Source organism: Orbicella franksi, chromosome 5, assembly GCF_964199315.1.
Source record: "Orbicella franksi chromosome 5, jaOrbFran1.1, whole genome shotgun sequence".
NCBI classification, from domain to species: Eukaryota; Metazoa; Cnidaria; class Anthozoa; order Scleractinia; family Merulinidae; genus Orbicella; species Orbicella franksi.
Window position 1 is genome coordinate 5,032,709 of NC_138149.1, and position 27,953 is coordinate 5,060,661.

Below are 27,953 nucleotides of genomic sequence, written 5' to 3' on the forward strand. Positions count from 1 at the left end.
TGTTTTAAATAAATTAATCTCATAAACATTTTGTTTATTGGGTTTGTTAAATTCGAGATAAAGCAATGGTTCTCGGCTTACCAAGACTAACTTTGTGTTTGGTTTAGTCTCGCTCGACTGCCGATTGAGACTGCTCGAGTATTTTTTCTGAGTCATTTTCTAAAAAAGAAACGGCTTTATCTTTCTCCTTCCTGCTAGACTATGCTTCTCATTCCTGTTCAATGCCTCGACAAGACTTTTTTGTACTTCATCTTTTGCCCAGTCATGTAAAACATTATCTAAATTCTCAAAACTTTCCGCCATTTCAAAACACAGAGGGAAAAACTTTGAAATGATGACGTCAATCGTGTGTCTGTCCTCTAATAGATCATAGGCGAGAGCCAATCAAAATGCGAGAACTACTTGGGTTATTATATAAAACTCGATAGAAGCACGGTACATGTTTTCTATTTCTTAAATGTTAACAGCAAACAATGAGAAGTAATAAAGCTTTGTTTATGTTCTGTATGCGGGCACACAATTGGTTTTTGGATTATTGGTTTACAAATCATGAATGAGTTTGAGAGGCGCAAATGCCATTTTAAGAAAACTTATCAAAATGCCGCCGTTCATTATTATCCTTCGCTAACAAACAAGTGTTTCTCGCACGACTGCTAATTAAAAAAGGTTTACATCGGACTAGTCTAACATCTTCCATCTAAGTTATATTTGAACTTGGCTAGCTAACAAAACAAAAATTCAATACAAAATACGACAAGGAATTGGAATAGGGGCTAATCAAAGGAACTAGATCCAATCGATCTGTTTCGGGACGTAACTTAAAAAATATGTATAGCAGGCCAGGGGGGATTTGAAAATAAAACAGCGCCATTGGCAGTAATGATTTGTTGTCAGTGAAACGACATTGGAATGTAGGAATGCTTTTGATGTATTTCATAAAAAGTAAAGATGATTCATCATCTCTTGTGATCCATACTGCCACCAAAGCTTTAAGCATTGCGAATCTCGTCGTTCATACTCACTACTTAAAGAAAGTATCATCGCGATCAGGTTGCAAGGAAAAGGTAGGAATATTGTACAATAAGAAAACTAATTGTTTTTAAGGCCTCATGGAAATACAAAGAGTTTATTTGGGCGATGTCCCTCACCGGAGAGTCACTCACTCGACCTGCTTTCTTAGCTTCGATAAGGCCAATTTTTACTTTACTGAAAAAAGAAATCAAAACAGTGGAAAATAATACATCAGTAACAATAACCCCATGATTTATACCCAGTGTTCATTGCGCTGTTTTTGGCGGTAAATTGAACACGAAAGAAAGCACTTGTTCTAAATCAAGGAAGATCATTGTGATACTGTGCATACCAAGTGAAAACGGACTCAGTGAAATACACAAACTTGGCGGCCGATCGCCGATTCACCCACACCGCTAATTTTATTTTATAGAAGTGTTTTAACAACTTTTGATCTCATCGTTGATCAAAACTCGGGTGAAAAAACTATAAATAGATGGCTGAAACGTCAATATTACAAAGGCAAATACCAGTGGTAAAGTTCATTTTATTGGAAAGCAGTTCTGATCTTAGTAAATTTCCCTGCAAAAGGCAAGCTGTTTCCAGACTCTCCGCCGTTCATCACCGTAAATGGACAAATCATACTACACTATGGCATAATCAAGATTCGTACAACTTACTGTATTTCGTGCAGTTACATATGCGTGCCAAAATATATTTAGTAGAAACTCCACCGTCGTCACTGTAAGAGTTCGTCCATGAACAAAGATCTTGTTAACTGAGGCGGCGATACTTTCCGTTTTTGATGTCGCATTCCTCTTCAGTTTCAAAACAACCCACTTCCCGCCATCAAAAAGGAACGTATCTCAATCACACCAAGATAATTTACATCTGTACCCCGCACTAAAATTTCTCGTTTCTCGCATCCCACCTTGATTTTAAGCCCCCTCTACCATGAACTCAACGTTTCTGACGATTTTCGCGAGGCAATATTTTCGCAGTTTTCTTTAGATAAAACAGGCTAGCTTTTATACTAGAATGGTACCAAGAACTTAAATATGTTCTTCAACAATTGAAATTTTTTTTCTAAAAATGGAAGTTAAAAAGGTAAAGTCTGCATACGAGCCTAAGTGACCCATCAGGCCGGAGTTATCCCGGTTTCTGTAGCATGAAGCGACTAGGAGTATTTCTACTCCCCACTGGATGGGGATGCTAGTCCATCGCAGGGTTTTCCCAAGCATTAAGTTCGCCAGTACACATCTGTACACCTGGGTGGAGAGAGGCACTGCTGAGTGTCTTGCCCAAGAACACAACACAATGTCCCCGGCCAGGGCTCGAACCCGGACCGCTCGATCCGGAGTCGAGCGCACTAACCATGAGGCCACCGCGCCTCCGAAACAATGGAAGTTAATTTTTTTAAAAATTCTCTTAACTGTAACGGAAAAAAATAACCGTTAGCCGTAAAAAAGCTAAAATTTTAATCGTTAATCGTAAAAGCCACCACCCCATTGAGACCCTCAGACATAGAAAATGAGGTTTACTTAACTAAATAAATACTCGGTACGGCAAAGAGAAGAAAAAGTGAGCAAGAGGAAGATTCTTTGATTGCACAGTCCAAGCCTTAAAGTGCACAGTACAAAGACGAGTGGACGGTTGAGGTTTTCAGAACTTAACAGCAGCACGCGAGCAAAACTTCCCTTTACTTGACCCGGTAAACATGTTCAAAGATTATGACCTTCACCGCGTGCAAAGTCTTGAAGAGGGGTTGGGAGATCTGGACAGTCTTTCTCTAAACCATTGGCTCACAAAATTCGTCCAAGAAGTTGCGAATAAGAACGGTGGTCGTTAACCGCCTCTTTCCTTCAGGAACGTTTTTGAATTGTACTGAAAACGTAAATGTTAACAGCAAACAATAAGAAGTAATAAAGGTTTGTTTATGTTCTGTATTTTTCTAATTATTTTCCAAACACACGTGTTTGGATATCAAAACACACTGTTCTTCACGCCGCGATGTCAAAGTGCATGCACGTGACCTAAATGCGGGCATACAATTGCTCTATCACCTTATGAATTTTGAATGAGTTTGAGAGGCGCAAATGCCATTTTTTAAAACTTACCAAAATGCCGCCATCCATTATTATCCTTCGCTAACAAACAGGTGTTTCTCGCACGACTGCTAATTAAAAAAGGTTTACATCGGACTAGTCTGGCATCTTCCATCTAAATTATATTTGAACTTGGCTAGCTAACAAAACAAAAATTCAATACAAAATACAATAAAGAATTGGAATAGGGGCTAATCAAAGGAACTACATCCAATCGATTTGTTTCGGGACGTAGCTTAGAAAATATGTATAACACGCCAGGGGGGATTTGAAAATAAAACAGCGCTATGGCAGTATTGATTTGTTGTCAGTGAAACGACATTGGAATGTAGGAATGCTTTTGATGTATTTCATACCAAGAAAAGATGATTCATCATCTCTTGTGATCCATTCTGCCACCAAAGCTTTAAAGCATTGCGAGTCTCGTCGTTCATACTCACTACTTGAAGAAAGTATCATCGCGATCAGGTTCCAAGGAAAAGGTAGGAATATTGAACAATAAGCAAACTAATTGTTTTTAAGTCAAGAGTTTATTTGGACGATGTCCCTGACCGGAAGGTCATTCACTCGACCTGCTTTCTTAGCTTCGACAAGGCCAATCTTTACTTTACTGAGAGAGAAAATCAAAAGAGTGAGAAATATTACATCGGTTTCATCTATAATTTATACCCAGTGTTAAGTTAATAAGTCATACTTTGGAAGCGTCTTATACTGAACAGTATGCCTTCGTTGCGCTGTTTTTGGCGGTAAAGTGAACATAAAACAAAGCACTTGTTTTAAATCAACAAAGATCATCGTTATATTGTGCATTAAAAGTGGTATTACAGGATAGCTTTTATCCTAGAATGGCCCTAAGAATATAAATATGTTCTTCAGCAATGGAAATTAGTTTTTATTTCTTTTTTAGAGAATGGAAGTTAATTTTTACAAATTATGTTAACCGCAACTTAAAAAAAAATAACTGTTAGTCGTAAAAAAGCTAAAATTTTAATGGGTAACCGAAAAATCCACAACCCCATTGAGACCCTCAGACAACGGAGGTTTGCTTTCCTTAATATCGAGCGTCTGCTATAACATCAAATATAAATATTTTGTCACAGCTATGGAGACAAAGTGCTGAAATAAGATGTAACGTTCGACATTGGAACGATTTGATGTGAAATACCGTAGCAATATATGTCGGCTTAAATCGAACTAGCCACAATCGACATTCCATGTACAGTCAAATCTCGCCTTGCGGACACCCCGCTATTACAGACACTCGCTATAGAGTCCTAAAGTGTGACGTCACGTTACCATGGCGCTAAAAATTCCTGTTCTAAACAAACGCTTGTCATATTGCGCGTCCTTTTCGTAGCTTTTGTATTGAAGAGGTCAAGGGTGTAATTATCGTTTAGAAAAGCACCAGGAGACTTCGAATACGATTGACGTTGTAATTCACATGAAAGTTGTAAAACTGAAAAGGAATTTGAAAGGAAACGATCGAAATGGTGCATTGCTTCGCGCCCGAGTGTGACCACCACTCGGAAAGCCATACGTGCCGGTTTTTCGGATTCCCTAACAAGGAGAAAAAGCTGGATGAATACAGAAGATGGGTTCGCCTACTGAGGTTAGTAAAGGTCAGAGGTTTAAATACTTATCCCGGATCATGATACATACGTGATAAGAAAAGTACGTTTGCACGCAGTCCCGTTGATGCAGATAGACTGTCGCCATCTTTGTTATGAAACTAAGCTCAAGCTCACATTTATTACGAAGTTCGTAAAGTTTGCTTACTATTTGTTATGGGTTGTCGGGTGGCCTTTCTGCAGATTTTAAATGTCTTTCCTTGAAGAGGAGAATTAACGTTCGACTCACTTGAAATTAATGTTAGATACCACAGGTTTGGTTGTAGTTACTTTTAATAATCCAGCTTTATACGTTTACCAATGCTCACAGTATTTGCATTTTCTTTTATTTTAAATGAAGGTGGTTTCTTTTCAAAATATGCTGCTAAAATAATCCTCTTTCCGCTACAGGAGACAAGATAGAGAGCCAGGAAAACACGCCCGAGTCTGCAGTTGCCATTTCAGAGATGGAAATAAAAGCAATGGTCCTGAAATTTTCAAGAGAAATCAAGACAAAATCTTCGCTGCAGAAGAAGGAAAGCCAAAAAAGAAGAAAAAAATCGAGCCAGCAAAGAAGGAGTCTCTGCAAGATATGATAAAAGCAGCAAGGGAAAAAGAACAAGACTGTCAAGAAGACAGTGGGGAAATTTTGGAGAGACCATCAACAACAAGAGAAATTATCCTGGAAGCAGAACTGCAACAAGCAGAAAGGGACCTAATGGACCTTAAAGAAAAAAATGACTACTTGCAAAAACATTACACAGTGTCAGCAATTGATGAAAATGTTTTAAAGATGGAGACTGAGCTTCCAACAAAGGAAGTTTTTCACATTGTTGTTAATTATACATGCAGGTTCAAACAGGCCATCAATTACTTTGCTGGTTGGAAAGTTGAATCAATTACTTTTGAAGACCAAATATTTATTACCTTGATGAAAGTAAGACAAAATTATACAAACCTTCACCTTGCACAGTTATTTAATTGCAGTGTATCCACAATAGCAAATATTGTAACAACCTTCATTCATGTACTGCACTCAATTTTATTTAATGACCTCATGACATCAATTCCAAGTAGGGATAAGAACAAGTTGTCTGCCCCATCATCTTTCAGTCAATTTGGTTCTTGTAGAGTCGTAATAGACTGTACAGATATTGAGATTGCCACACCTGGGCTAATGAGCCAGCAAAATGCTACCTATTCTAACTATAGGGGAATGCATTCCTTCAAGGTTATTGTGGGTGTAGCCCCAAATGGTGTTATTACTTATGTAAGTAAACTTTATCCAGGGTCGATATCCGACAAGGCAATTGTGCAGCAATCAGGATTGCTAAACCACCTAACTGCTGGAGATATGGTCCTGGCAGACAAGGGTTTTGTTATACAGGATCTTGTACCAAATGGTGTTTCTGTAAATATACCACCTTTTTTAAACAATGGTGCATTCACCGAGAGTGAAGCAAGGGCAACAAAGGCCATAGCAAAATGCAGAATTCATGTTGAGCGGGCAAATGCTAGGCTTAAGCACTTTAAGATCTTAAGTTTTATACCCTCATATTTGCGTTGTCATGCAGACATCATATTTCAACTGTGTGCCTCACTAGTCAATTTACAGTTTCCTCTCATCAAGGAGGGATGTGAGGGTTATGAATTTGATTAATAATAAATATTTATTGTTGAAATGGAATTAAGTATTAACTAGGTAAAATACATTGGTTATTTGGAGTGAAATAAATCTGCAGTCATTAGTGGATTTACATTATGTATATCTTCACCCACACAATGAGGGTTAACACTAACTTAAAAATAGTCTTCTGGCTGGTGTATATGGAGTGCACCCTTACACCCTCACCCACCCTTATGACACCCAATGAATAATCATGAATAAGTGCACTTTAAGTGGGTCAGGTGTTTATATTACAAATTAAATTTTAATTTTAAATTATCTACACTAAGACAGTGAAAGATTCAGACCTTGAGGTAATGTCGGGGAAGGGGGGGGGGGGGGAACTTTCAAAAATAAGTTTGCACAACAGGACTGCAGGACTTCCTCAGATTGTGCTCTTTTAGGGGTTCAATTTCAATTGCCTGACAAGCATTCCCAATCTTTTCTAATGGGATTACCCCAAGGAAATACATAAAGCCCAAATTCTTTATAATATTATTATAGATGACAATCATGTAAGGTTATAACTGTCCCTCAACAACCTTTGGGAAGAGGTGATCAAAATAAAACTGCATAAGCTTTGGAATGTTTTCACTCCAAGTTTCATCCTTTGCTATTTTTAAAACTACCACATCTTTAGCTGTCCAGATAACAAAATAACAAAACTTCCGGCGAGAGAAGTACATCTCCCCTTGAATTTGATGCCAATAAACATGTTCTTTCTTCAAAGCATATTGGCCACCTTCAGTTTTCTCCAAGCAGAAATTGGGAGAGGTGTTGACTGCCTCTTCAATTGTCATGTTTCTTTCCGTGTAGGGACACTTTGCTTCCAAAACAGAATCTTCATCCACTAGGCCATCAGGGGAGGCACCAATAATTCCAGAAGCATCCAGCCATATTCCAGTTTCCAGGACAGTCTTTCCAGTTAATCTTGTAAATGCTCTGAGAGCTTCTGTTTCATTGTTTACCCCCCACTGTACTGCCTTAACTCGGGACAAATCATACTCCCCAAGGAGTCGTTTCAGAAGGGATGGAGTGACTCTTTTTGCCTGCAAAACAGAGCCAAAATTGCTTGCAGTCAGTCTTCCTCTTCTTGCAAGATGCCAGGTGGGGTTGTCTCGCTGGCCCACAGTCATTTCACTGACTAAGACGATATCTCTTTCGTCGACCTTGGCTTTACGCACCAAGCAATCCAGCTGTTGTTGGGACTCTCTGGTTTGAAGAAACTCGTCTGAATAAATAATTTCTTCAATTGTTGGAATGGGCAGTTTGGCTTCGGGTGCTGGTTCAGGGCTCATAAGCCAGCACAGACCAGTGAATCTACCATACTCTTTCAAGTCTTCATAGAGTGCAGACCGATCTAATGCATCAGGAGTTCTAGAGATCGCCACATACTTCTTTGGCAGGGGAAACATTTCTTCGACTGCCAGCAGTGACAGGGAGCTGTTTGACTTCCTCTTCCTCCATTGGCACTCGATGTCCGTGCGGCTGAGGTTGTGAATGCCGTGGATAAAAAGTGCAGCTGCGTGGCTGCATTTGAATTTACCCCTTGGACATTCACACTCCGTGGATTTTATGTCAAATTGCTCATTTAGGTATATCTAAAAGGGTTCAGATGAGAAGTACAACATAAGAAAACTAAGTCAACGTAACTTCTCTGATAGACGATCGTAGCTTTACGATTTTCGGACGAAAAAGGCCTACACGCTTTAATTGTTTCAAGGAGCCGTAGAAGTTGAAATAAATATAAACTGACTAACGCTGAATTGTGAAATTTAAGGAGAAAACAAGAGGATGCGTGCTGAATATCTACAAATATTACTTCGGCAACTGTTTAAAAACGATCGCTCTACTCACCGTGATTTTGTAGACCTTTTTTTTCATGCTTGCATGGACCTCTCCGCGTAGAACACCCTGTTGGTAACTGAATGACTCAATATGATCCGATTTATAATGATTTTCTCCCCGCTCAATGGATTTTTTTTCTTCAAAGAAGAAAGAGATCAACGAAGCGATTGAAAGCGACGCCATTTTTCTCGCTGAGCGCGTTTGTTTAGAACAGAAAATTCTGCTTCCATGACAACGTGACGTCAAAGCTTTAGAACTCTATTACAGACAAAATCCAGATCTCCAGCGAAAGCTATAGAGGTTTGACTGGAAATGACTCTCGCTGTTACAGACTCTCGCTATTACGGAATTACGGACACTTTTGGTGCAACCAAAAGAAACATTTTATTGTTTTGACTCTTGATAAAGCGGACACCATGAAGTTCTCATATAACATAACGTAAAATTGCAGTCTGTTGCTCGCTGTTTCTCTGAAACACACCAAAAAGACTTCTGGAATATATATTTTTGCATCAATTAGTTCGGTAGCTGTACAACTTTGCTTTTTCACTTCATCTTGCGTCTTTTCCTTCCAGACTCTTTAGGAGAGATCTAGCCCTCATCTTCAAGTCTCAACGACTTCTAAGTACTTTCACCATTGTTGATAAGCTTGTCATAGACTATGTTATTTCACGTATGTTAAAGGCACTTTTTTTCTCACACCCCGATATTACGGACTCTCGCTAACACGGATACTAAACGAAGTCCTGAGCGTGTCCGCGATAACGAAAGTTGACTGTACGTCTCAAAGAAAATTATTAATCTGGCTGCACATACTCCCATTGAATATTTACTATATTTTTGAGGAAACAAAATAACTCATCTACCACAAGGTTTACCAGCTGGGACATTTATGTTCATGTGATTATTCATTATTTTATTCGCTTATACTTTTCTCCATATTTCAGTGGTTAAGGTTTTTCCGGGCAATAAGTGTAACTTATTTAACCATAGTTTTAACCATAGTCACAAATTTTGTCGTTCTTGTGGTGTTAAACTCTGCCCACGTCTGCCTAGAGAACAAAGAAGATTGACCGAAATGAATATTTATAGCTAAACACAAGCGCAAAAAAACGGAAGCAAACATCCTTTCAAGAAAACTGTTTGACGATTCCTGCTAGCATAGTCTCCTTTCTCTGTTTTTCTTTAGACGTAACGTTACATAAAGCATGCATTAGCTTTGTTTAGGGTCCGGACGCACTGCGCTGACAAAATTTGTTCGGCCCTTCCAAAAATCTCGAGAAAATTTGTTTCTGCCAAATTTTCAATTTGTCAAGCGTGGGCGCACTAAGACACAGCAAAATGTTTGTTAACCACAAGTGTCAATTACATGGCAATAAACACCTTGGATCAAGATGGCTGCTTTCAATTTGATCAGTCGTGATGTAACTTGTACATGTACTCGGCTGACTCGGGTGGTTTGCATACGGATGTGTATGGATGTGTGTACGGATACGGTCGGCTTACATAGAAGAAAAAGAAAAAAATGAAGCCTTGGATCCCCATTTATACTCCTGGGGGGAGAGAGGCACTGTGAGAGTTAAGTGTCTTGCCCAACAACACAACACGGTGTTCCCGGCCAGGGCTCGAACCCGGATCGCTCGCTCCGGGGACGAGCGCACTAACCATGAGGCCACCCCGCCTCCCAAACGGTTTACATAGGTATGTACAAATTGAATAGTACTTGGCCCTGGAGATGCTGCTGGAACGTAAACTTGGGAACCGTAATAGTTGTATTCTGAGTAAGGATCGTTATGCAGCATACCGAGGTACGAATCCTCCATCTTCACCTTTTGATTGCCGCGCAAATATGAAATAATTTTTTGCGGGCTTTGGACTGAAGTATTCCGACTAAAAACATAGGCAGCCCAGACGTTGTTTGTGATCTACATACATGACAATATCGCATTACGTATTGAGCCATTTAAGAGAATGTATGAGAAATCGAATTGAATGGTTCGAAAATCGTCAGTTCTAAATTCAACTTGCAGTAAAGGATTTAAATAAGAGTAGCTTACCTTACCCTGCGCTTGTGTTATTTTGATGTCTCTGAGGTGGCTGAGTCGTCCTAATGCCATTTAGACGATTTAAACTTTCCAAGGTTTGCTTTCCACTTACCCATTCACGCTTACTTCCTATATCGTTCACAATGGAAACCGGCCGACATTTATTCCATCAAGACCTGGTGTTAATAAACGTTAATGGTATCTCTTTTTGATCAAAATCAAAGACGGCCTTTGTTGGCAATCAGAAATATACCAAAGGCTTTTCAACGATGGCCGTGTGCCACAGTCCACCCAGGACTCAAACTGGCTGAAAAACACTACTGAATGTTCAGAATTCTTTTTTGTAAGCAAACGAAATAAAATTCGTACGGCCCGCTGGGACATTTGTAATGTTCAAGCTTTATGTGACTATTCATTTTTAGTATCACCCAACTAGTGGACTAATGCAAATCCTGCATTTTGATTGGCTACGCTACTAGGGGACTATTAGTAATAGTCATCGAGTAGCGAAATCGGCGCCATCGAGCGCCACGCTTTCTTTCGTTTTATTCCCAAATAAATATTTCTTCAACTTGCATTTGCTAACTTTATTATTGCCTTTTCAGTCCGACTAGTTGGGTGATACTAAAACAATTAGACCCTTCGCCCTCAAGGGCCACGGGTCAATAGCCCATGAGGCGAAGCCGAATGGGCTATTGACCCGTAGCCCTTGCGGGCTACGGGTCTAATTGTTAAGTATTAGCCCTACATTTTATACGTTGGACACTAATCGTGATATTTCAGTGGTTAGGGTTTAGTTCGTGCATTAACTTTAATTCATAAACAACGTTCTCTAAAATTTTACGGTGTGTACACCTTGCCAGGTTTAACGATGAAGGTTTTGTCTGACTAGAGCGCAAAGGGGATTGACTGTAATGAGTCTAAAGCATTCTTGCTGTACTTTGTCTACCAAGCTAAATAAGACGATTGAAATTAGATTCTCGTTTCTCTATTAAAGTTGTTGTTTTAATTTTCATGCAAATTTCTCTTGAAGATGTCTATCTTGGCAAAGCTTTGTTTCCTGGTGTTGTTAACTGGCATTGTTCTGGGTAATAAATTACCTGAGGACTTTGTGGAAGGTAAGATTTTTTTGTTCTAATAAATACATATTAGCGTTGCTCCCGAGTGAACCGAAGGCGCGCGCTAGCGGAGCATCCATAGCTATAGAAATTAGTAAGCCCATCAAGCCGAGAAAATTTGGTTATGACGTCATGTCTGTCTGTACGTCCGTACGCCCGTACGCACGGATTAGGCCTGGGGACGAGTTTGCCTTCGTCCTTGATTTGGAGTCCTTCTTACGCAAAGGGTCAGGAAAGAACATTTTCGGTTCGTTTAGAGTGAAATAAAGTTACTTGAGAGGTTTTTTTTCACACGTTGAAAAACTGATCTGGACATTTCATTTCAACTTAAACGAATCGATTGTATGAAAAGGCGGCAAAATCGTTGCACGTTGTTCACATTTAAGTTGAATGAAAGACGTGAAGAAAGCGTGCTGGAGGACATAGATCTTCGTAAATATTTCTCGCTTTATTTGCTTATCTACAACAGGGGAACTTATGCCAAGTGATTTAGGATAACTTCTTAACGGGAAGATCCGAGATAATTGCCGACCTGAACATGTACAAGTCAAAAACAGCGAGGGTTGAAGCACTGTTTACAGTTTACCGTTCCTGTGGCTGACGAGGGCCGGAAAATTAATTGAGCTGAAATAAAAGTGAGCTCAGAGCCGGTCAAGTTCACTGAAGAGATGGATAAAAGACTGTTAAAAGCTACATCGAAAGGAAGGAAGAGATCGATCTTCGCTGATAATTCATATAATGTATATGTGATTTGTCAGTAGTGTGCTTATAACAAAACTGCTGTGTTTGTCTCCCATATTACTGGGCTAGTTTGAAAGCCGCAGAATTTAGACCAAATACCTGCGAAATCCCCGTGACGTAGCTCCTCGAAGGTGATTTCTAAGTATTGCAGTTCTCCATGTAACTTAAAACTAAGCATAACAGTAATTAGCAATTCAACACTTAAATTTATTATTATTAAATAAATTTTAAAAAATTCAACACTTGAATCTCAACCAAATCTATCCAATAAACCAAGAGACACGCTGTCTAACTGCATTCACAGGAAACCACAATTTTCAGAAGCGGATTGGTTGTATGTTTACGTGTGAAGAAGGACCATTCTGTTCCTCTGGCCTGCCCCCTACGGGCGATCCCTGCCCCGAAATGGCAGACGTTTGTTGTCAAATGGTGAGTTGAATATTTAGGTTTCCAGATCTCTTGCGGAGGACGCCGTAGCGATATGGAAACGAGAATACTGAATATTAATATTAGAAATTAATGAATACTCTCCGTGTCACAATATAATGAAGGAGTGAAACTTAATTAATTTTTCTGATTCTCTTCTTTTATTTTGTCTCTGCAGTGAGAAGCCGCCTCAGGTGATTTGCAGTTTTCTTTGTTAGTAATATGAAAGAGGAAATGGGATGACTTGAATTAAACCTGTGAAAACTGCTGTCTAAGGCTAGTTGCTTCTCTGTCTCGTCCGATTGCTCTGCCTTTTTTACGACATTTTGTTCTCCTTGAAGGCGCCTACATACCGAAGTACCGCAGTTGGGAAAGTAATATCATGGGTGACAAATTACTCCTTAATTTTGGCGCGAAATTTTAGCGCTAATTTATAATTTCACATGTATAATTATAAAATTGCCATGGCAAAGTTTCCCATGTCTCAGTGTCAAGATGACGTACTGGATTTTAAAAGATGATCTTATAGGTTAAACTTTGCACATTTTCGCTTGAATTTCACCTTAGCCATTTTGTTTGGTCGTTTTATAAACTTTTAACGATGACATGAATGGCATTGAGCGCATTTTTGAGCGTTTTACACGGGCGTCGTTACTAGCCGGTTCGTTCATGACGATACAATGAACAAGTTACGAAACTACGACTGTAAGCGTAATTTGTCGCCCATAATATTAAAAGGTAACCAAATGGTATACTCGTGAAATAAGAAAATCATTTCAGACTTGCGTTTTGTCAATTCTAATAATTTTACAAAACGCGCGTGAAATTATTTCCTAATTTCACTCGTCACCTATACTAATTTCCTGAAATATCGAGCAACCCTGCGGAACAAGCGATACAATTTTACCGAGGGTAGTCAATCGCGAAAGCGGCACGGACCCTTCAAAAGCATAGCGACCTCAAACACAAATTGACTTGTTTTGCGAAGAAACAATGGAAATCTCACTGGCAGATGCACTGTACAACAATCTTAATCCAAATGATATGATATTTGTTACAAAGTGACCCGTGTGTTTTGATGCAAGTATAAACTCTTTTCAACAAGATTTCCCTTTTCCGTTCTCTGCTACCCAATATTGAAAGCAATTTCATTTTATTGGGTTGGATCAACTGAAATATGGAACACATTTTAGCTATTTCAAAGTTGCGTCCCCTCGTTACCCTAAATTTCCGACTACCCGAAAGTACCGATACGAAAAGGATGCTACATCGGAACTTTAGGATTCCTTGGGGGAAACACAAATACGAGACATTAGTTAAAGTTAAAGATCTAAATGACACTGCAGCCGTCTTTAATTTCCACGTGTGCAACCCTAAAGAATATTTTGATAAGCATAAACATTAGAGTATCCTCCTGGACACCCAAAGACGAAAATTGACGAGCATCCCCGCCCATCTCACAAGGTAACCCTCGATTTTTCCCCCTTTTTAATGCAACTTCTCAGCGACTAATTTTTTTCGGTTTGGTTTCCTCGTACTCCTACATCAGAATCGCTACAATGCACGTGTTTTTACGGAGATAAATAAAATGTAGTATGTACAGTAGGACTAAACGTAGTCCTTGTTTGACAAGGAGAAATTGGGTATAGGCTGTTTTCGGGGTATCACTTGCTTCACTTCGCTTGGTTTTTCTCTTGCTAAGGCAGCAAGTTCGTCACGTAGCTAAAGCCGCCTTAGGATGCTCAGGGTAAAATATTGTTTAGCTATCGGTAGATAGCACTCTCTTATAATGTTATCATTGATTGTGATGGCCACTGGCCACTATGCTACGCTGTCTCGTGGTATACTTTGAAATATTCCATTTACCACTTCAATATATACAAATGTTGGAACAACAATCAGCAATGTTTCACAACTGCCATTTGTTTCATTTTTACAACCAGTAAAAGTTGCCTTTACCTGGGTTTCAGGAAGTTCTTCTAGTTCCTATATGGAGAAAAACATATCCAAGGACTTTAAGCCATTGTTTAGCGTCTAATCCATGCAAGATGTTTTTCAACCTCTATATAAACTGTTCAAAATCTAGATAAAACTTTTTTCGTAAGCGCCGGTCAAAGGCGCCGCGAGTTGTCGAAGCTAATGTTCATGCCCTACATTTTTCACGCTTGTGTTAAAATTAGAAGTTCATTCATGGCGTAAAACGGACCAAAAGTGCCATGGAAATGTCAAGAGAGACGCCATCTAGGGTTGCAAACAGAGATTGCAATAAAGGTAGAAACATTAGTCAATTCTTTGTTCTTTACCTCTCCATTAGGATTGTTTGCACTGATCGGAGGTCCAAAGGTAGTAGCAGTAACAGAAACGATTAACAGCAAAAAGAAGACAAAACTGAGGTGGTCCATGTTCAACCTAGAATGCAATAATAACACATAACATTTATTACCAATGACAAGAAGTTTAACAGACCTCCTGAAAGTTGCATCAACAACGATTTTGGTTAATGTTTGAAACAAACTGATGGTTGTTAAAGAGATAGTTGGAAGACAGAAGATACCAAAAAAATGAATTACTGTTTTCCACGCTGTACACTTGACTATTTCAGCAAAACCTGCTGAACCTCTAGGTGGAATCGCTCTGAACAGGTTGCTTTATATCGTAAAACCCCGTTGTACCCACGAGAGTAAATTTTTTTCCTATTTTGTTGCCTTTGTTTGCTTTGTCTTTGTTTGTATTAAATCAAAATATTTCTAGCCGCGTTCTGTTCAGTTTCTGCATTTATTAGTTTATTTGTGTGCCCCTTTTCCGTGCAGATTAAATGTAGATTAGTTTTTTCACGTCATGTTATGTAATCGCTTATTATTAATTACGTAACGTCATTTAGTGTTATTCTTTATGTTCAAAATTATGAATTGTGAATGCGTTTGAGAGGCGCAAATGCCATTTTTTAAAACTTACCAAAATGCCGCCATTCATTATTATCCTTCGCTAACAAACAAGTGTTTCTCGCACGACTGCTAATTAAAAAAGGTTTACATCGGACTAGTCTGGCATCTTCCATCTAAATTATATTTGAACTTGGCTAGCTAACAAAACAAAAACTCAATACAAAATACAAAATACGATAAAGAATTGGAATAGGGGCTAATCAGAGGAACTAAATCCAATCGATTTGTTTCGGGACGTAGCTTAGAAAATATGTATAACACGCCAGGGGGGATTTGAAAATAAAACAGCGCTATGGCAGTATTGATTTGTTGTCAGTGAAACGACATTGGAATGTAGGAATGCTTTTGATGTATTTCATACCAAGAAAAGATGATTCATCATCTCTTGTGATCCATTCTGCCACCAAAGCTTTAAAGCATTGCGAGTCTCGTCGTTCATACTCACTACTTGAAGAAAGTATCATCGCGGTGAGGTTCCAAGGAAAAGGTAGGAATATTGAACAATTAATAAGCAAACTAATTGTTTTTAAGTCAAGAGTTTATTTGGACGATGTCCCTGACCGGAGGGTCATTCTCTCGACCTGCTTTCTTAGTTTCGACAAGGCCAATTTTTACTTTACTGAGAAAAAAAATTAAAAGAGTGAGAAATATTACATCGGTTTCATCTATAATTTATACCCAGTGTTAAGTTAATCAGTCATACTTTGGAAGCGTCTTATACTGAACAGTATGCCTTCGTTGCGCTGTTTTTGGCGGTAAAGTGAACATAAAAGAAAGCACTTGTTTTAAATCAACGAAGATCATCGTTATATTGTGCATTAAAAGTGGTATTACGGGTTAGCTTTTATCCTAGAATGGCCCTAAGAATTTAAATATGTTCTTCAGCAATGGAAATTAGTTTTTATTTCTTTTTTAGAGAACGGAAGTTAATTTTTAAAAATTATGTTAACCGCAACTTAAAAAAACTAACTGTTAGTCGTAAAAAAGCTAAAATTTTAACGGTTAACCGAAAAATCCACAAACCCATTGAAACCCTCAGACATAGAAACGGAGGTTTGGTTTCCTTAATATCGAGCATCTGCTATAACATCAAATATAAATATTTTGTCACAGCTATGGAGACAAAGTGCTGAAATAAGATGTAACGTTCGACATTGGAACGGTTTGATGTGAAATACCGTAGCAATATGTGTCGGCTTAAATCGAACTGGCCACAATCAACATTCCATGTACAGTCAAATCTTGCCTTGCGGACACCCCGCTATTACGGACACTCGCTATTACAGACAAAATCCAGATCTCCAGCGAAAGCCGGCTATAAAGGTTTGACTGGAAATGACTCTCGCTGTTACGGACTCTCGCTATTACGGAATTACGGACACTTTTGGTGCAACCAAAAGAAACATTTTATTGTTGACTCTCGATAAAGCGGACACCATGAAGTTCTCATATAATATAACGTAAAATTGCAGTCTGTTGCTCGCTGTTTCTCTGAAACACACCAAAAAGACTTCCGGAATATATATTTTTGCATCAATTAGTTCGGTAGCTGGACAACTTTGCTTTTTCACTTCATCTTGCGTCTTTTCCTTCAATTCCAGACTCTTTAGGAGAGATCAAGCCCTCATCTTCCAATCTCAACGACTTCTTAGTACTTTCACCATTGTTGATAAGCTTGTCATAGACTATGTTATTTCACGTATGTTAAAGGCACTTTTTTTCCTCACACCCCGCTATTACGGACTCTCGCTAACACGGATACTAAACGAACTCCTGAGCGTGTCCGCGATAACGAAAGTTGACTGTACGTCTCAAAGAAAATTATTAATCTGGCTGCACATACTCGCATTGAATATTTACTATATTTTTGAGGAAACAAAATAACTCATCTACCACAAGGTCTACCAGCTGGGATATTTATGTTCATGTGATTATTCATTATTATTTTATTCGATTATACTTTTCTCCATATTTCGGTGGTTAAGGTTTTTCCGGGCAATAAGTGTAATTTATTTAACCATAGTTTCACAAATTTTGTCGTTCTTGTGGTCTTAAACTCTGCCCACATCTGACTAGAGAACAAAGAAGATTGACCGAAATGAATATTTATAGCTAAACACAAGTGCAAAAAAACGGAAGCAAACACCTTTTCAAGAAAACTGTTTGACGATTCCTGCTAGCATAGTCTCCTTTCTCTGTTTTTCTTTAGACGTGACGTTACATAAAGCATCCATTAGCGTTGTTTAGGGTCCAGACGCACTGGGCTGACAAAATTTGTTCGGGCCTTCCGATAATCCCGACAAAATTTGTTTCTGCCAAATTTTCTATTTGTCAAGCGTGGGCGCACTAAGACACAGCAAAATGTTTGTTGACCACAAGTGTCAATTACATGGCAATAAACACCTTGGCTCAAGATCGCTGCTTTCAATTTGATCAGTCGTGATGTAACTTGTACATGTACTCGGCTGCCTCGGGTGGTTTGCATATGGATGTGTATGGATGTGTGTATGGATATGCTCGGCTCACCTAAAAAAAAAAAAAAGGAAAAAAATGAAGCCTTGGATCCTACTGGATCATAGTTGCCGGAGCTTATCCCCGGTTTCTGTAGCATGAAGCGGCAAGGAGTACTTCTACTCCCCCTGGACGGGATGCTAGTCCATCGCAAGTCATTCCCCCGCAATTAGGTTAGGTTTCCCCAACAATTTGCCTGTACCCCATTTATACTCCTGGGGGGAGAGAGGCACTGTGAGAGTTAAGTGTCTTGCCCAAGAACACAACACGGTGTCCCCGGCCAGGGCTCGAACCCGGACCGCTCGCTCCGGGGACGAGCGCACTAACCCTGACGCCACCGCGCCTCCCACACGGTTTACATAGGTATGTACAAATTGAATAGTACTTGGCCCTGGAGATGCTGCTGGAACGTAAACTTGGGAACCGTAACAGTTGTATTCTGAGTAAGGATCGTTATGCAGCATACCGAGGTACGAATCCTCCATCTTCACCTTTTGATTGCCGCGCAAATATGAAATAATTTTTTGCGGGCTTCGGACTGAAATATTCCGACTAAAAACATAGGCAGCCCAGACGTTGTTTGTGATCTACATACATGACAATATCGCATTGAGCCATACGTATTGAGCCATTTAAGAGAACGTATGAGAAATCGAATTGAATGGTTCGAAAATCGTCAGTTCTAAATTCAACTTGCAGTAAAGGATTTAAATAAGAGCAGCTTACCTTACCCTGCGCTTGTGTTATTTTGATGTCTCTGAGGTGGCTGAGTCGTCCTAATGCCATTTAGACGATTTAAACTTTCCAAGGTTTGCTTTCCACTTACCCATTTACGCTTACTTCCCATATCGTTCACAATGGAAACTGGCCGACATTTATTCCATCAAGACCTGGTGTTAATAAACGTTAATGGTATCTCTTTTTGATCAAAATCAAAGACGGCCTTTGTTGGTAATCAGAAATATACCAAAGGCTTTTCAACGATGGCCGTGTGCCACAGTCCACCCAGGACTTAAACTGGCTGAAAAACACTACTGAATGTTCAGAATTCTTTTTTGTAAGCAAACGAAATAAAATTTGTACGGCCAGCTGGGACATTTGTAATGTTCAAGCTTTATGTGACTGTTCATTTTTAGTATCACCCAACTAGTGGACTAATGCAAATCCTGCATTTTGATTGGCTACGCTACTAGGGGACTATTAGTAATAGTCATCGAGTAGCGAAATCGGCGCCATCGAGCGTGACGCTTTCTTTCGTTTTATTCCCAAATAAATATTTCTTCAACTTGCATTTGCTAACTTTATTATTGCCTTTTCTGTCCGACTAGTTGGGTGATACTAAAACAATTAGACCCTTCGCCCTCAAGGGCCACGGGTCAATAGCCCATGAGGCGAAGCCGAATGGGCTATTGACCCGTAGCCCTTGCGGGCTACGGGTCTAATTGTTAAGTATTAGCCGTACATTTTATACGTTGGACACTAATCGTGATATTTCAGTGGTTAGGGTTTAGTTCGTGCATTAACTTTAATTCATAAACAACGTTCTCTAAAATTTTACGGTGTGTATACCTTGCCAGGTTTATGATGAAGGTTTTGTCTGACTAGAGCGCAAAGGGGATTGACTGTAATGAGTCTGAAGCATTCTTGCTGTACTTTGTCTACCAAGCTAAATAAGACGATTGAAATTAGATTCTCGTTTCTCTATTAAAGTTGTTGTTTTAATTTTCATACAAATTTCTCTTGAAGATGTCTATCTTGGCAAAGCTTTGTTTCCTGGTGTTGTTAACTGGCATTGTTCTGGGTAATAAATCACCCGAGGACTTTGTGGAAGGTAAGATTTTTTTGTTCTAATAAATACATATTAGCGTTGCGCACCGAAGGCGCGCGCTAGCGGAGCATCCATAGCTATAGAAATTAGTAAGCCCATCAAGCCGAGAAAATTTGGTTATGACGTCATGTCTGTCCGTACGCCCGTACGCCCGTACGCACGGATTACGCCTGGGGACGAGTTTGCCTTTGTCCTTGATTTGGAGTCCTTCTTACGCAAAAGGTCAGGAAAAAACATTTTCGGTTCGTTTAGAGTTAACTAAAGTTACTTGAGAGGTTTTTTTCTCACGTTGAAAAACTGATCTGGACATTTCATTTCAACTTAAACGAATCGATTGTATGAAAAGGCGGCAAAATCGTTGCACGTTGTTCACATTTTAAGTTGAATGAAAGACGTGAAGAAAGCGTGCTGGAGGACATAGATCTTCGTGAATATTTCTCGCTTTATTTGCTTATCTACAACATGGGAACTTATGCCAAGTGATTTGGGATAACTTCTTAACGGGAAGATTCGAGATAATTGCCGACCTGAACATGTACAAGTCAAAAACAGCGAGGGTTGAAGCACTGTTTACAGTTTACCGTTCCTGTGGCTGACGAAGGCCGGAAAATTAATTGAGCTGAAATAAAAGTGAGCTCAGAGCCGGTCAAGTTCACTGAAGAGATGGATAAAAGACTGTTAAAAGCTACATCGAAAGGAAGAAAGAGATCGATCTTCGCTGATAATTCATATAATGTATATGTGATTTGTCAGTAGTGTGCTTATAACGAAACTGCTGTGTTTGTCTCCCATATTATTGGGCTAGTTTGAAAGCCGCAGAATTTAGACCAAATACCTGCGAAATCCCCGTGACGTAGCTCCTTGAAGGTGATTTCTAAGAATTGCAGTTCTCCATGTAACTTAAAACTAAGCATAACAGTAATTAGCAATTCAACACTTGACTCTCAACTAGATCTATCAAATAAACCACGAGACACGCTGTCTAACTGCATTATTATTATTATTATTATTATTATTATTATTATTATTAAATAAATTTAAAAAAATTCAACACTTGAATCTCAACCAAATCTATCAAATAAACCAAGAGACACGCTGTCTAACTGCATTTACAGGAAACCACAATTTTCAGAAGCGGATTGGTTGTATGTTTACGTGTGAAGAAGGACCATTCTGTTCCTCTGGCCTGCCCCCTACGGACGATCCCTGCCCCGAAATGGCAGACGTTTGTTGTCAAATGGTGAGTTGAATATTTAGGTTCCCAGATCTCTTGCGGAGGACGCCGTAGCGATATGGAAACGAGAATACTGAATATTAATATTAGAAATTAATGAATACTCTCCGTGTCACAAGATAATGAAGGAGTGAAACTTAATTTTTCTGATTCTCTTATTTTATTTTGTCTCTGCAGTGAGAAGCCGCCTCAAATGATTTGCAGTTTTCTTTGTTAGTACTATGAAAGAGGAAATGGGATGACTTGAATTAAACCTGTGAAAACTGCTGTCTAAGGCTAGTTGCTTCTCTGTCTCGTCCGATCGCTCTGCCTTTTTTACGACATTTTGTTCTCCTTGAAGGCGCCTACATACCGAAGTACCAAAGTTAGGAAAGTAATATCATGGGTGACAAATTACTCCTTAATTTTGGCGCGAAATTTTAGCGCTAATTTATAATTTCACGTGTATAATTATAAAATTGCCATGGCAACGTTTCCCATGTCTCAGGGTCATGATGACGTACAGGATTTTAAAAGATGATCTTATAGGTTAAACTTTGCACATTTTCGCTTGAATTTCACCTTAGCCATTTTGTTTGGTCGTTTTATAAACTTTTAGCGATGACATGAATGGCATTGAGCGGATTTTTGAGCGTTTTACACGGGCGTCGTTACTAGCCGGTTCGTTCATGACGATACAATGAACAAGTTACGAAACTACGACTGTAAGCGTAATTTGTCGCCCATAATATTAAAAGGTATCCAAATGGTATACTCGTGAAATTGGAAAATAATTTCAGACCTGCGTTTTGTCAATTCTAATAATTTTGACAAAACGCGCGTGAAATTATTTCCTAATTTCACTCGTCACCTATGCTAATTTCCTGAAATATCGAGCAACCCTGCGGAACAAGCGATACAATTTTACCGAAGGTAGTCAATCGCGAAAGCGGCACGGACCCTTCAAAAGCATAGCGACCTCAAACACAAATTGACTTGTCTTGCGAAGAAACAATGGAAATCTCACTGGCAGATGCACTGTACAACAATCTTAATCCAAATGATATTATATTTGTTACAAAGTGACCGTGTGTTTTGATGCAAGTATAAACTCTTTTCAACAAGATTTCCCTTTTCCGTTCTCTGCTACCCAATATTGAAAGCAATTTCATTTTATTGGGTTGGATCAACTGAAATATGGAACACATTTTAGCTACTCCAAAGTTGCGTCCCCTCGTTACCCTAAATTTCCGACTACCCGAAAGTACCGATACGAAAAGGATGCTACATCGGAACTTTAAGATTCCTTGGGGGACACAAAAATACGAGACATTAGTTAAAGTTAAAGATCTAAATGACACTGCAGCCGTCTTTAATTTCCACGTGTGCAACCCTAAAGAATATTTTGATAAGCATAAACATCGGAGAATCCTCCTGGACACCCAAAGACGAAAATTGACGAGCATCCCCGCCCATTTCACAAGGTAACCCTCGATTTTTCCCCCTTTTTAATGCAACTTCTCAGCGACTAATTTTTTTCGGTTTGGTTTCCTCGTATTCGTACATCAGAATCGCTACAATGCACGTTTTTTACGGAGATAAGTAAACTGTAGTATGTACAGCAGAACTAAACGTAGTCGTTGTTTGACAAGGAGAAATTGGGTAAAGGCTGTTTTCGGGGTATCACTTGCTTCACTTCGCTCGGTTTTTCTCTTGCTAAGGCAGCAAGTTCGTCACGTAGCTAAAGCCGCCTTAGGATGCTCAGGGTAAAATATTGTTTAGCTATCGGTAGATAGCACTCTGCTATAATGTTATCATTGATTGTGATGGCCACTATGCTACGCTGTCTCGTGGAATACTTTGAAATATTGCATTTACCACTTCAATTACATACAAATGTTGGAACAAGAATCAGCAATGTTTCACAACTGCCACTTGTTTCATTTTTAAAACCAGTAAAAGTTGCCTTTACCTTGGTTTCAGGAAGTTCTTCTAGTTCCTGTATGGAGAAAAACATATCCAAGGACTTTAAGCCATTGTTTAGCGTCTAATCCGTGCAAGATGTTTTTCAACCTCTATATAAACTGTTCAAAATCTAGATAAAACTTTTTTCGTAAGCGCCGGTCAAAGGCGCCGCGAGTTGTCGAAGCTAATGTTCATGCCCTACATTTTTCACGCTTGTGTTAAAATTAGAAGTTCATTCATGGCGTAAAACGGACCAAAAGTGCCATGGAAATGTCAAGAGAGACGCCATCTAGGGTTGCAAACAGAGATTGCAATAAAGGTAGAAACATTAGTCAATTCTTTGTTCTTTACCTCTCCATTAGGATTGTTTGCACTGATCGGAGGTCCAAAGGTAGTATCAGTAACAGAAACGATTAACAGCAAAAAGAAGACAAAACTGAGGTGGTCCATGTTCAACCTAGAATGCAATAATAACACATAACATTTATTACCAGTGACAAGAAGTTTAACAGACCTCCTGAAAGTTGCATCAACAACGATTTTGGTTAATGTTTGAAATAAACTGATGGTTGTTAAAGAGATAGTTGGAAGACAGAAGATACCAAAAAAATGACTTACTTCCACGCTGTACACTTGACTATTTCAGCAAAACCTGCTGAACCTCTAGGTGGAATCGCTCTGAACAGGTTGCTTTATATCGTAAAACCCCGTTGTACCCACGAGAGTAAATTTTTTTCCTATTTTGTTGCCTTTGTTTGCTTTGTCTTTGTTTGTATTAAATCAAAATATTTCTAGCCGCGTTCTGTTCAGTTTCTGCATTTATTAGTTTATTTTTGTGCACCTTTTCCGTGCAGATTAAATGTAGATTAGTTTTTTCACGTCATGTTATGTAATCGCTTATTATTAATTACGTAACGTCATTTGGTGTTATTCTTTATGCTCAAAATTCCGTACGTAGCTTGGTACGTAGCTTTTCTTCAATTTTTATTCAGTTGTTGATATCCCGTGTGCCGTAGAGATCTTTTAGGCCTCACGTTTTCCTGTCTATCTTTTACTGCTATTTCTTGACCTTTTAGTAAACTAGAGAAATGCAACATGGCGGATCCAAGAAGGCGGGTCAAATCACGACATGACTAACAAAATTAGTATCATCTTATAGAAAAAGCTCACTTTCTGTTTTAAGAATGTAATTAGTACAGTTTTTTTTTTTTTTTTTTTGCACTACGATTGTCAAAACAAATCGTATTTCCTAACCCCAATACCTTTCCCCAGCCTCATTTTCCTGAATTTCCGAAAGAGAGGACAACTTTGCGGTTATATCGAAATATTTGGAAATTAACCAGGAATGTCTTTTCCATTTGACCGTCTTCTCGGAATTTGCCCAATTTTCGGTTAAGGAAATTCTAATATCATTTGTCCCAGTTTTCAGACTTTCAATGTTGAAAGCGCCCACTAGTGACACAAAATCCAATAAAATTGACTAAGGCCCAGTTTTCATTTTATTCCTTTAGGTTCCTCTACAATGCCTGGTGTTCCGTTTTTAGTTTTAGTTTCTATACTTTGTAAACCATGTGTTAAAACAGTGTTCCTTCATGACGGAAGAGAGAAAACACTTGCACGTTTACTCAAAACATCTTCCAAGGCTGTCTGCTAATTAGCGTTACATATTTACAAATATTGGAAGCTCTTTAGACTGTCTCTGGTACTGCACAATCAGATAGCAAAAGCCCATGGTTTTAACTGACTCGCCCGTGTAAGTACGTAGCCGTAACCTTAAAGGGGTGTCCTTTAAAGAAACACGACGCAGGTACTCCTAATACACATCGTCGCTCACGGTAAAGGTCACTATATTCACCATCGCTTTCTTCTAAGGCAGCACCCACAATGATGTCTTTTCCATTTGACCTTCTTCTCGAAATTTGCCCAATTTTCGGTTAAGGAAATTCTAATATCATTTGTCCCGGTTTTCAGACTTTTAATGTTGAAAGCGCCCACTAGTGACACAAATTCCAATAAAATTGACTAAGGCCCAGTTTTCATTTTATTCCTTTAGGTTCCTCTACAATGCCTGGTGTTCCGTTTTTAGTTTTAGTTTCTATACTTTGTAAAACATGTGTTAAACTACGTTGGTGTAATTCTCTCCTTTTTCTATCTTGTCTAAAAATACATGTTATTTGTTCGGTAAAATCCAAGTTGCCTGAGAAGAACAACATTACTTATCTCAGCGAAATTATGTGACGGTGTGATAGATCTGGAACACGAAGGGTATCAGGTTTTGACAAAGACGAAACAGAGACTCCACAGCTTCTCGGTTAGTTATGAAAAACAGTGAAACAGTTCCTTTTTCCCCACACTTTTATTTGGCATTTCAACTCTTCAACACTAAGTCCCACAGAACGAGAGGTGGTTCATACAGAGAATGATTCGACCGCGTTAAACGTCAGCCCCTAAGTAAACTTAACAACAGAATACAGCCTGTTACTTCTTAAGGCTGGTTGTGCGAGCAACTTGAGAGAGCATGCCTGGTTTACATGCCAGTTGCTAATTCTTTAAGACGTGAATCTCCAAGGTAGCTTTACCAGAGTTAGACATAGAGGCGCGAAATTTTAGTTTAGATCCGAGGGATCTCTCATGCCAACCATTTGCCCTGAAGGGGTCTGCGTGATAATACAAATCAGTGTACTGATTATAGTCTGCCCTTTTGTTTCCATTGTACAGCTTAGCATTCCACCAGTTTTGGTAAAGGTTATAATCAAAGGGAATAGAGAACATCACAGCGAGTGTTTGGTCGAGGCTTGAAATGTAGTAGGACACGACTCCGATAACTCCCCTTGCGACTGGTCCAGTCGTCTTGCGAGGTCCGTAAACTACGGCATAACCTGTGGAACACACACACACAAAAAAAAAGAAACAAGAAAGAAATAGATAAACAATTTGCAATTAATGAATTCAGCTGTCCAAAAATATCGTAAATTGTCAGCGCCGAATGGGTCAATTACTTGCCAAAGCCGAATGCTATGACGACAAGTCATTTTAGACACCGATAATTCACGAATTTTTTCGATTACCGCGCTGAATAATTGTTTTGTCAGTCCATTACCAAGTTTTTTTCCTTTTTATACTATTTCAAATCACTCTCTGACAACTCTGGGAAGCGATCCGAAAAATTAAACATCAATGTCGGACCTTTTTATGAGACTCCAATTTTGGAAAATGTAGATATCAAATCAATTTACACAACAAAACAAGCATGGCGCAAAGAGGAGAAGGATATTTGTGCAAGAATCTTTTTAAAAAAGAAATTCAAACCTAACAAGGTGAAAGGTTATGTGGGTGATATTGTGTTCGTCAAGTTTAAGTATATATAAAGCAGTGTAGCTGGTGGAACAAAAGGCCTAATTCGCTTTATGGCACCAATCTCAGATGCAATCTTTTTAGACATATCCAAGATGGCGTCGGTTTATTTTAGCCAATCAAGAGTCGAATTAAGAATTTAAGATGGCGGAGCCCATGCAGGGAAAAGTCGGCCATGTTGGAAAACAGCGCACCAGCCTCGACGGATCGGTCTGACGGATTTCCATGGCAACGAGGATAGAACAAATCGATAATAGAATACATTAAATATGATGAAAACTTACATGGAAATCCTTCCACCATGACTGTCGGAAGCGAGAGGGAGAAATGGATCCGAGTGATTGTATACAAAACAGGACGCAAAGCAGGCCGGGACGATAGCATCATCATTAACCAATCCTAGACTTGCCCCACTCCTTTCTTGGTCGAAGGGCTAAAATAGGGGTGTCATTCTCTGTCTTAACAAATAATGAGTACAAATCCTACAATCACCCTCTCTTATTCCAATTCAGTATATCACACTGAGGCTTCTTTTTCTTCGTCATCTTCCGAGTTCTCGGGAAGAATTTTTCTGCCTATGATTCTGTTTAAAAAGAAATTTCCTTTCTTCCACTGCTGACTCCGCTGCTTAGTCAAAATCCATGTTGTCCTCGTCACTAAAGCGTTGAAGAGTTTTCTTGACTTTGCGGTGTAGTGCGTCATGTTTGATGTGGTGGATCCATTTTAGACGCTGTAAGTAAATCCTCCGTAGCCTTCTTGTGCTCATAGGTAACAGGGTATTGAAAGCGGCATCCTCGGTAGAAGTTTGGTTTTTACTCTTGTCCATGAACCTTTGGACTTGTTTCATGTAGGGTTCTTCGATATCTTTCTCCACTTCTTTACGTAACGGACTCCACGGATCATAATTTGCTTCATCGTCCACCAGTTCTCCTTCGTCTTCGGAGCTGCTACTTTTCTCCTCCTCTTCCTCCTGTTCTTCTTTAGGGTCCACTTCTTCCTCCTCTTCTTCCTCGTATTCTTCATTCCTTCCACCTTCTCCCTCGGTGTCAAAAACACCTGGTGAACGATCTCCCATGTTCTATTTCCTTCTCTTGTTGACCTTCACCCAAGACAGTGCGCTTCAAAATGAGCCGAGTCGATTGAGACGTTGACTGATATACATCAAACATCTCTAGTTTTCTACGATGCCAACGCGGGTATCCTCCATTCGTCAAGAGATGACTAAACACGCGTCTCCTGTCATCACTGGCGGGGTGTAAATCCAAGACCATGTATCCAAACGGTCGTTCCCCTACTTTTTGATATATGACTATCATGTCTTGCCTACAAGTGGGAAAGGCTTGAAGCAGTAAATTCTTCATGCCTAACAGATCTCTCGGATTCTTGAAGGCTATGATGTAGTGAGCATTCCTGAAAATACTCTTACCATATTTTTCTGGTGGAAACATGTCTTTTCCGCAGGAAAAGTGATATTTATGAGTAATACTTACCTAAAATCTAAAATGAATAATGCTAATTTGCCGTGAAACAATATGCACCAGGACAATAGGGAATAAAAAATTCCCGGATG

General features: G+C 39.2%; 4 protein-coding genes and 1 long non-coding RNA gene across 7 annotated transcripts; 2 read left to right on the forward strand and 3 right to left on the reverse strand.

The window, feature by feature from the left end:
- The first annotated feature begins 844 nt into the window (after window positions 1-844).
- LOC145486460 (uncharacterized) lies at window positions 845-21,470 on the forward strand. 2 transcript variants are annotated; one of them, XM_081465134.1, is made up of 4 exons: window positions 845-1,064; window positions 11,316-11,400; window positions 12,446-12,570; window positions 21,263-21,470. In XM_081465134.1, exons 1-4 carry the CDS (start codon window positions 918-920, stop codon window positions 21,263-21,265), a joined length of 360 nt encoding a protein of 119 aa, XP_081321260.1. In that variant the 5' UTR covers window positions 845-917; the 3' UTR covers window positions 21,266-21,470. The 2 variants fall into 2 exon arrangements, with proteins under 2 accessions (XP_081321260.1, XP_081321262.1); XM_081465136.1 differs by lacking the exon at window positions 21,263-21,470 and adding an exon at window positions 12,746-12,857.
- LOC145486462 (uncharacterized) lies at window positions 2,473-15,179 on the reverse strand. 2 transcript variants are annotated; one of them, XR_014049286.1, is made up of 4 exons: window positions 15,138-15,179; window positions 14,871-14,976; window positions 14,527-14,553; window positions 2,473-2,895 (listed from the first exon to the last, which is right to left on the reverse strand). It is a non-coding gene; the product is annotated as an uncharacterized LOC145486462 (long non-coding RNA). The 2 variants fall into 2 exon arrangements; XR_014049287.1 differs by lacking the exon at window positions 15,138-15,179 and having other exon boundaries at window positions 14,871-14,998.
- On the forward strand, window positions 4,388-6,403 carry LOC145486463 (uncharacterized). The gene is made up of 2 exons (XM_081465137.1): window positions 4,388-4,725; window positions 5,135-6,403. Exons 1-2 carry the CDS (start codon window positions 4,604-4,606, stop codon window positions 6,381-6,383), a joined length of 1,371 nt encoding a protein of 456 aa, XP_081321263.1. The 5' UTR covers window positions 4,388-4,603; the 3' UTR covers window positions 6,384-6,403.
- On the reverse strand, window positions 6,903-8,497 carry LOC145486440 (uncharacterized). The gene is made up of 2 exons (XM_081465113.1): window positions 8,247-8,497; window positions 6,903-7,990 (listed from the first exon to the last, which is right to left on the reverse strand). Exons 1-2 carry the CDS (start codon window positions 8,418-8,420, stop codon window positions 6,911-6,913), a joined length of 1,254 nt encoding a protein of 417 aa, XP_081321239.1. The 5' UTR covers window positions 8,421-8,497; the 3' UTR covers window positions 6,903-6,910.
- Window positions 21,471-25,570: 4,100 nt separating the features above from the next.
- Window positions 25,571-26,686, reverse strand: LOC145486943 (DELTA-actitoxin-Aas1a-like). The gene is made up of 2 exons (XM_081465649.1): window positions 26,668-26,686; window positions 25,571-25,908 (listed from the first exon to the last, which is right to left on the reverse strand). The coding sequence occupies exons 1-2, from the start codon at window positions 26,684-26,686 to the stop codon at window positions 25,571-25,573; spliced, it is 357 nt and encodes a 118-aa protein (XP_081321775.1).
- Window positions 26,687-27,953: the final 1,267 nt, after the last annotated feature.

What these genes read in the sequence shown, in the direction of transcription:
- LOC145486460 (XM_081465134.1), top strand. Translation starts at nt 918, where the DNA reads ATGCTTTTGATGTATTTCATAAAAAGTAAAGATGATTCATCATCTCTT. An exon ending in GATCAGGTTGCAAGGAAAAG is followed by an intron (nt 1,065 to 11,315) that starts GTAGGAATATTG and finishes TTTCTCTTGAAG; the next exon opens with ATGTCTATCTTGGCAAAGCT. An exon ending in ACCTGAGGACTTTGTGGAAG is followed by an intron (nt 11,401 to 12,445) that starts GTAAGATTTTTT and finishes CTGCATTCACAG; the next exon opens with GAAACCACAATTTTCAGAAG.
- LOC145486463 (XM_081465137.1), top strand. Translation starts at nt 4,604, where the DNA reads ATGGTGCATTGCTTCGCGCCCGAGTGTGACCACCACTCGGAAAGCCAT. An exon ending in AGATGGGTTCGCCTACTGAG is followed by an intron (nt 4,726 to 5,134) that starts GTTAGTAAAGGT and finishes TTTCCGCTACAG; the next exon opens with GAGACAAGATAGAGAGCCAG.
- LOC145486440 (XM_081465113.1), bottom strand. Translation starts at nt 8,420, where the DNA reads ATGGCGTCGCTTTCAATCGCTTCGTTGATCTCTTTCTTCTTTGAAGAA. An exon ending in AAAAGGTCTACAAAATCACG is followed by an intron (nt 7,991 to 8,246) that starts GTGAGTAGAGCG and finishes GAACCCTTTTAG; the next exon opens with ATATACCTAAATGAGCAATT.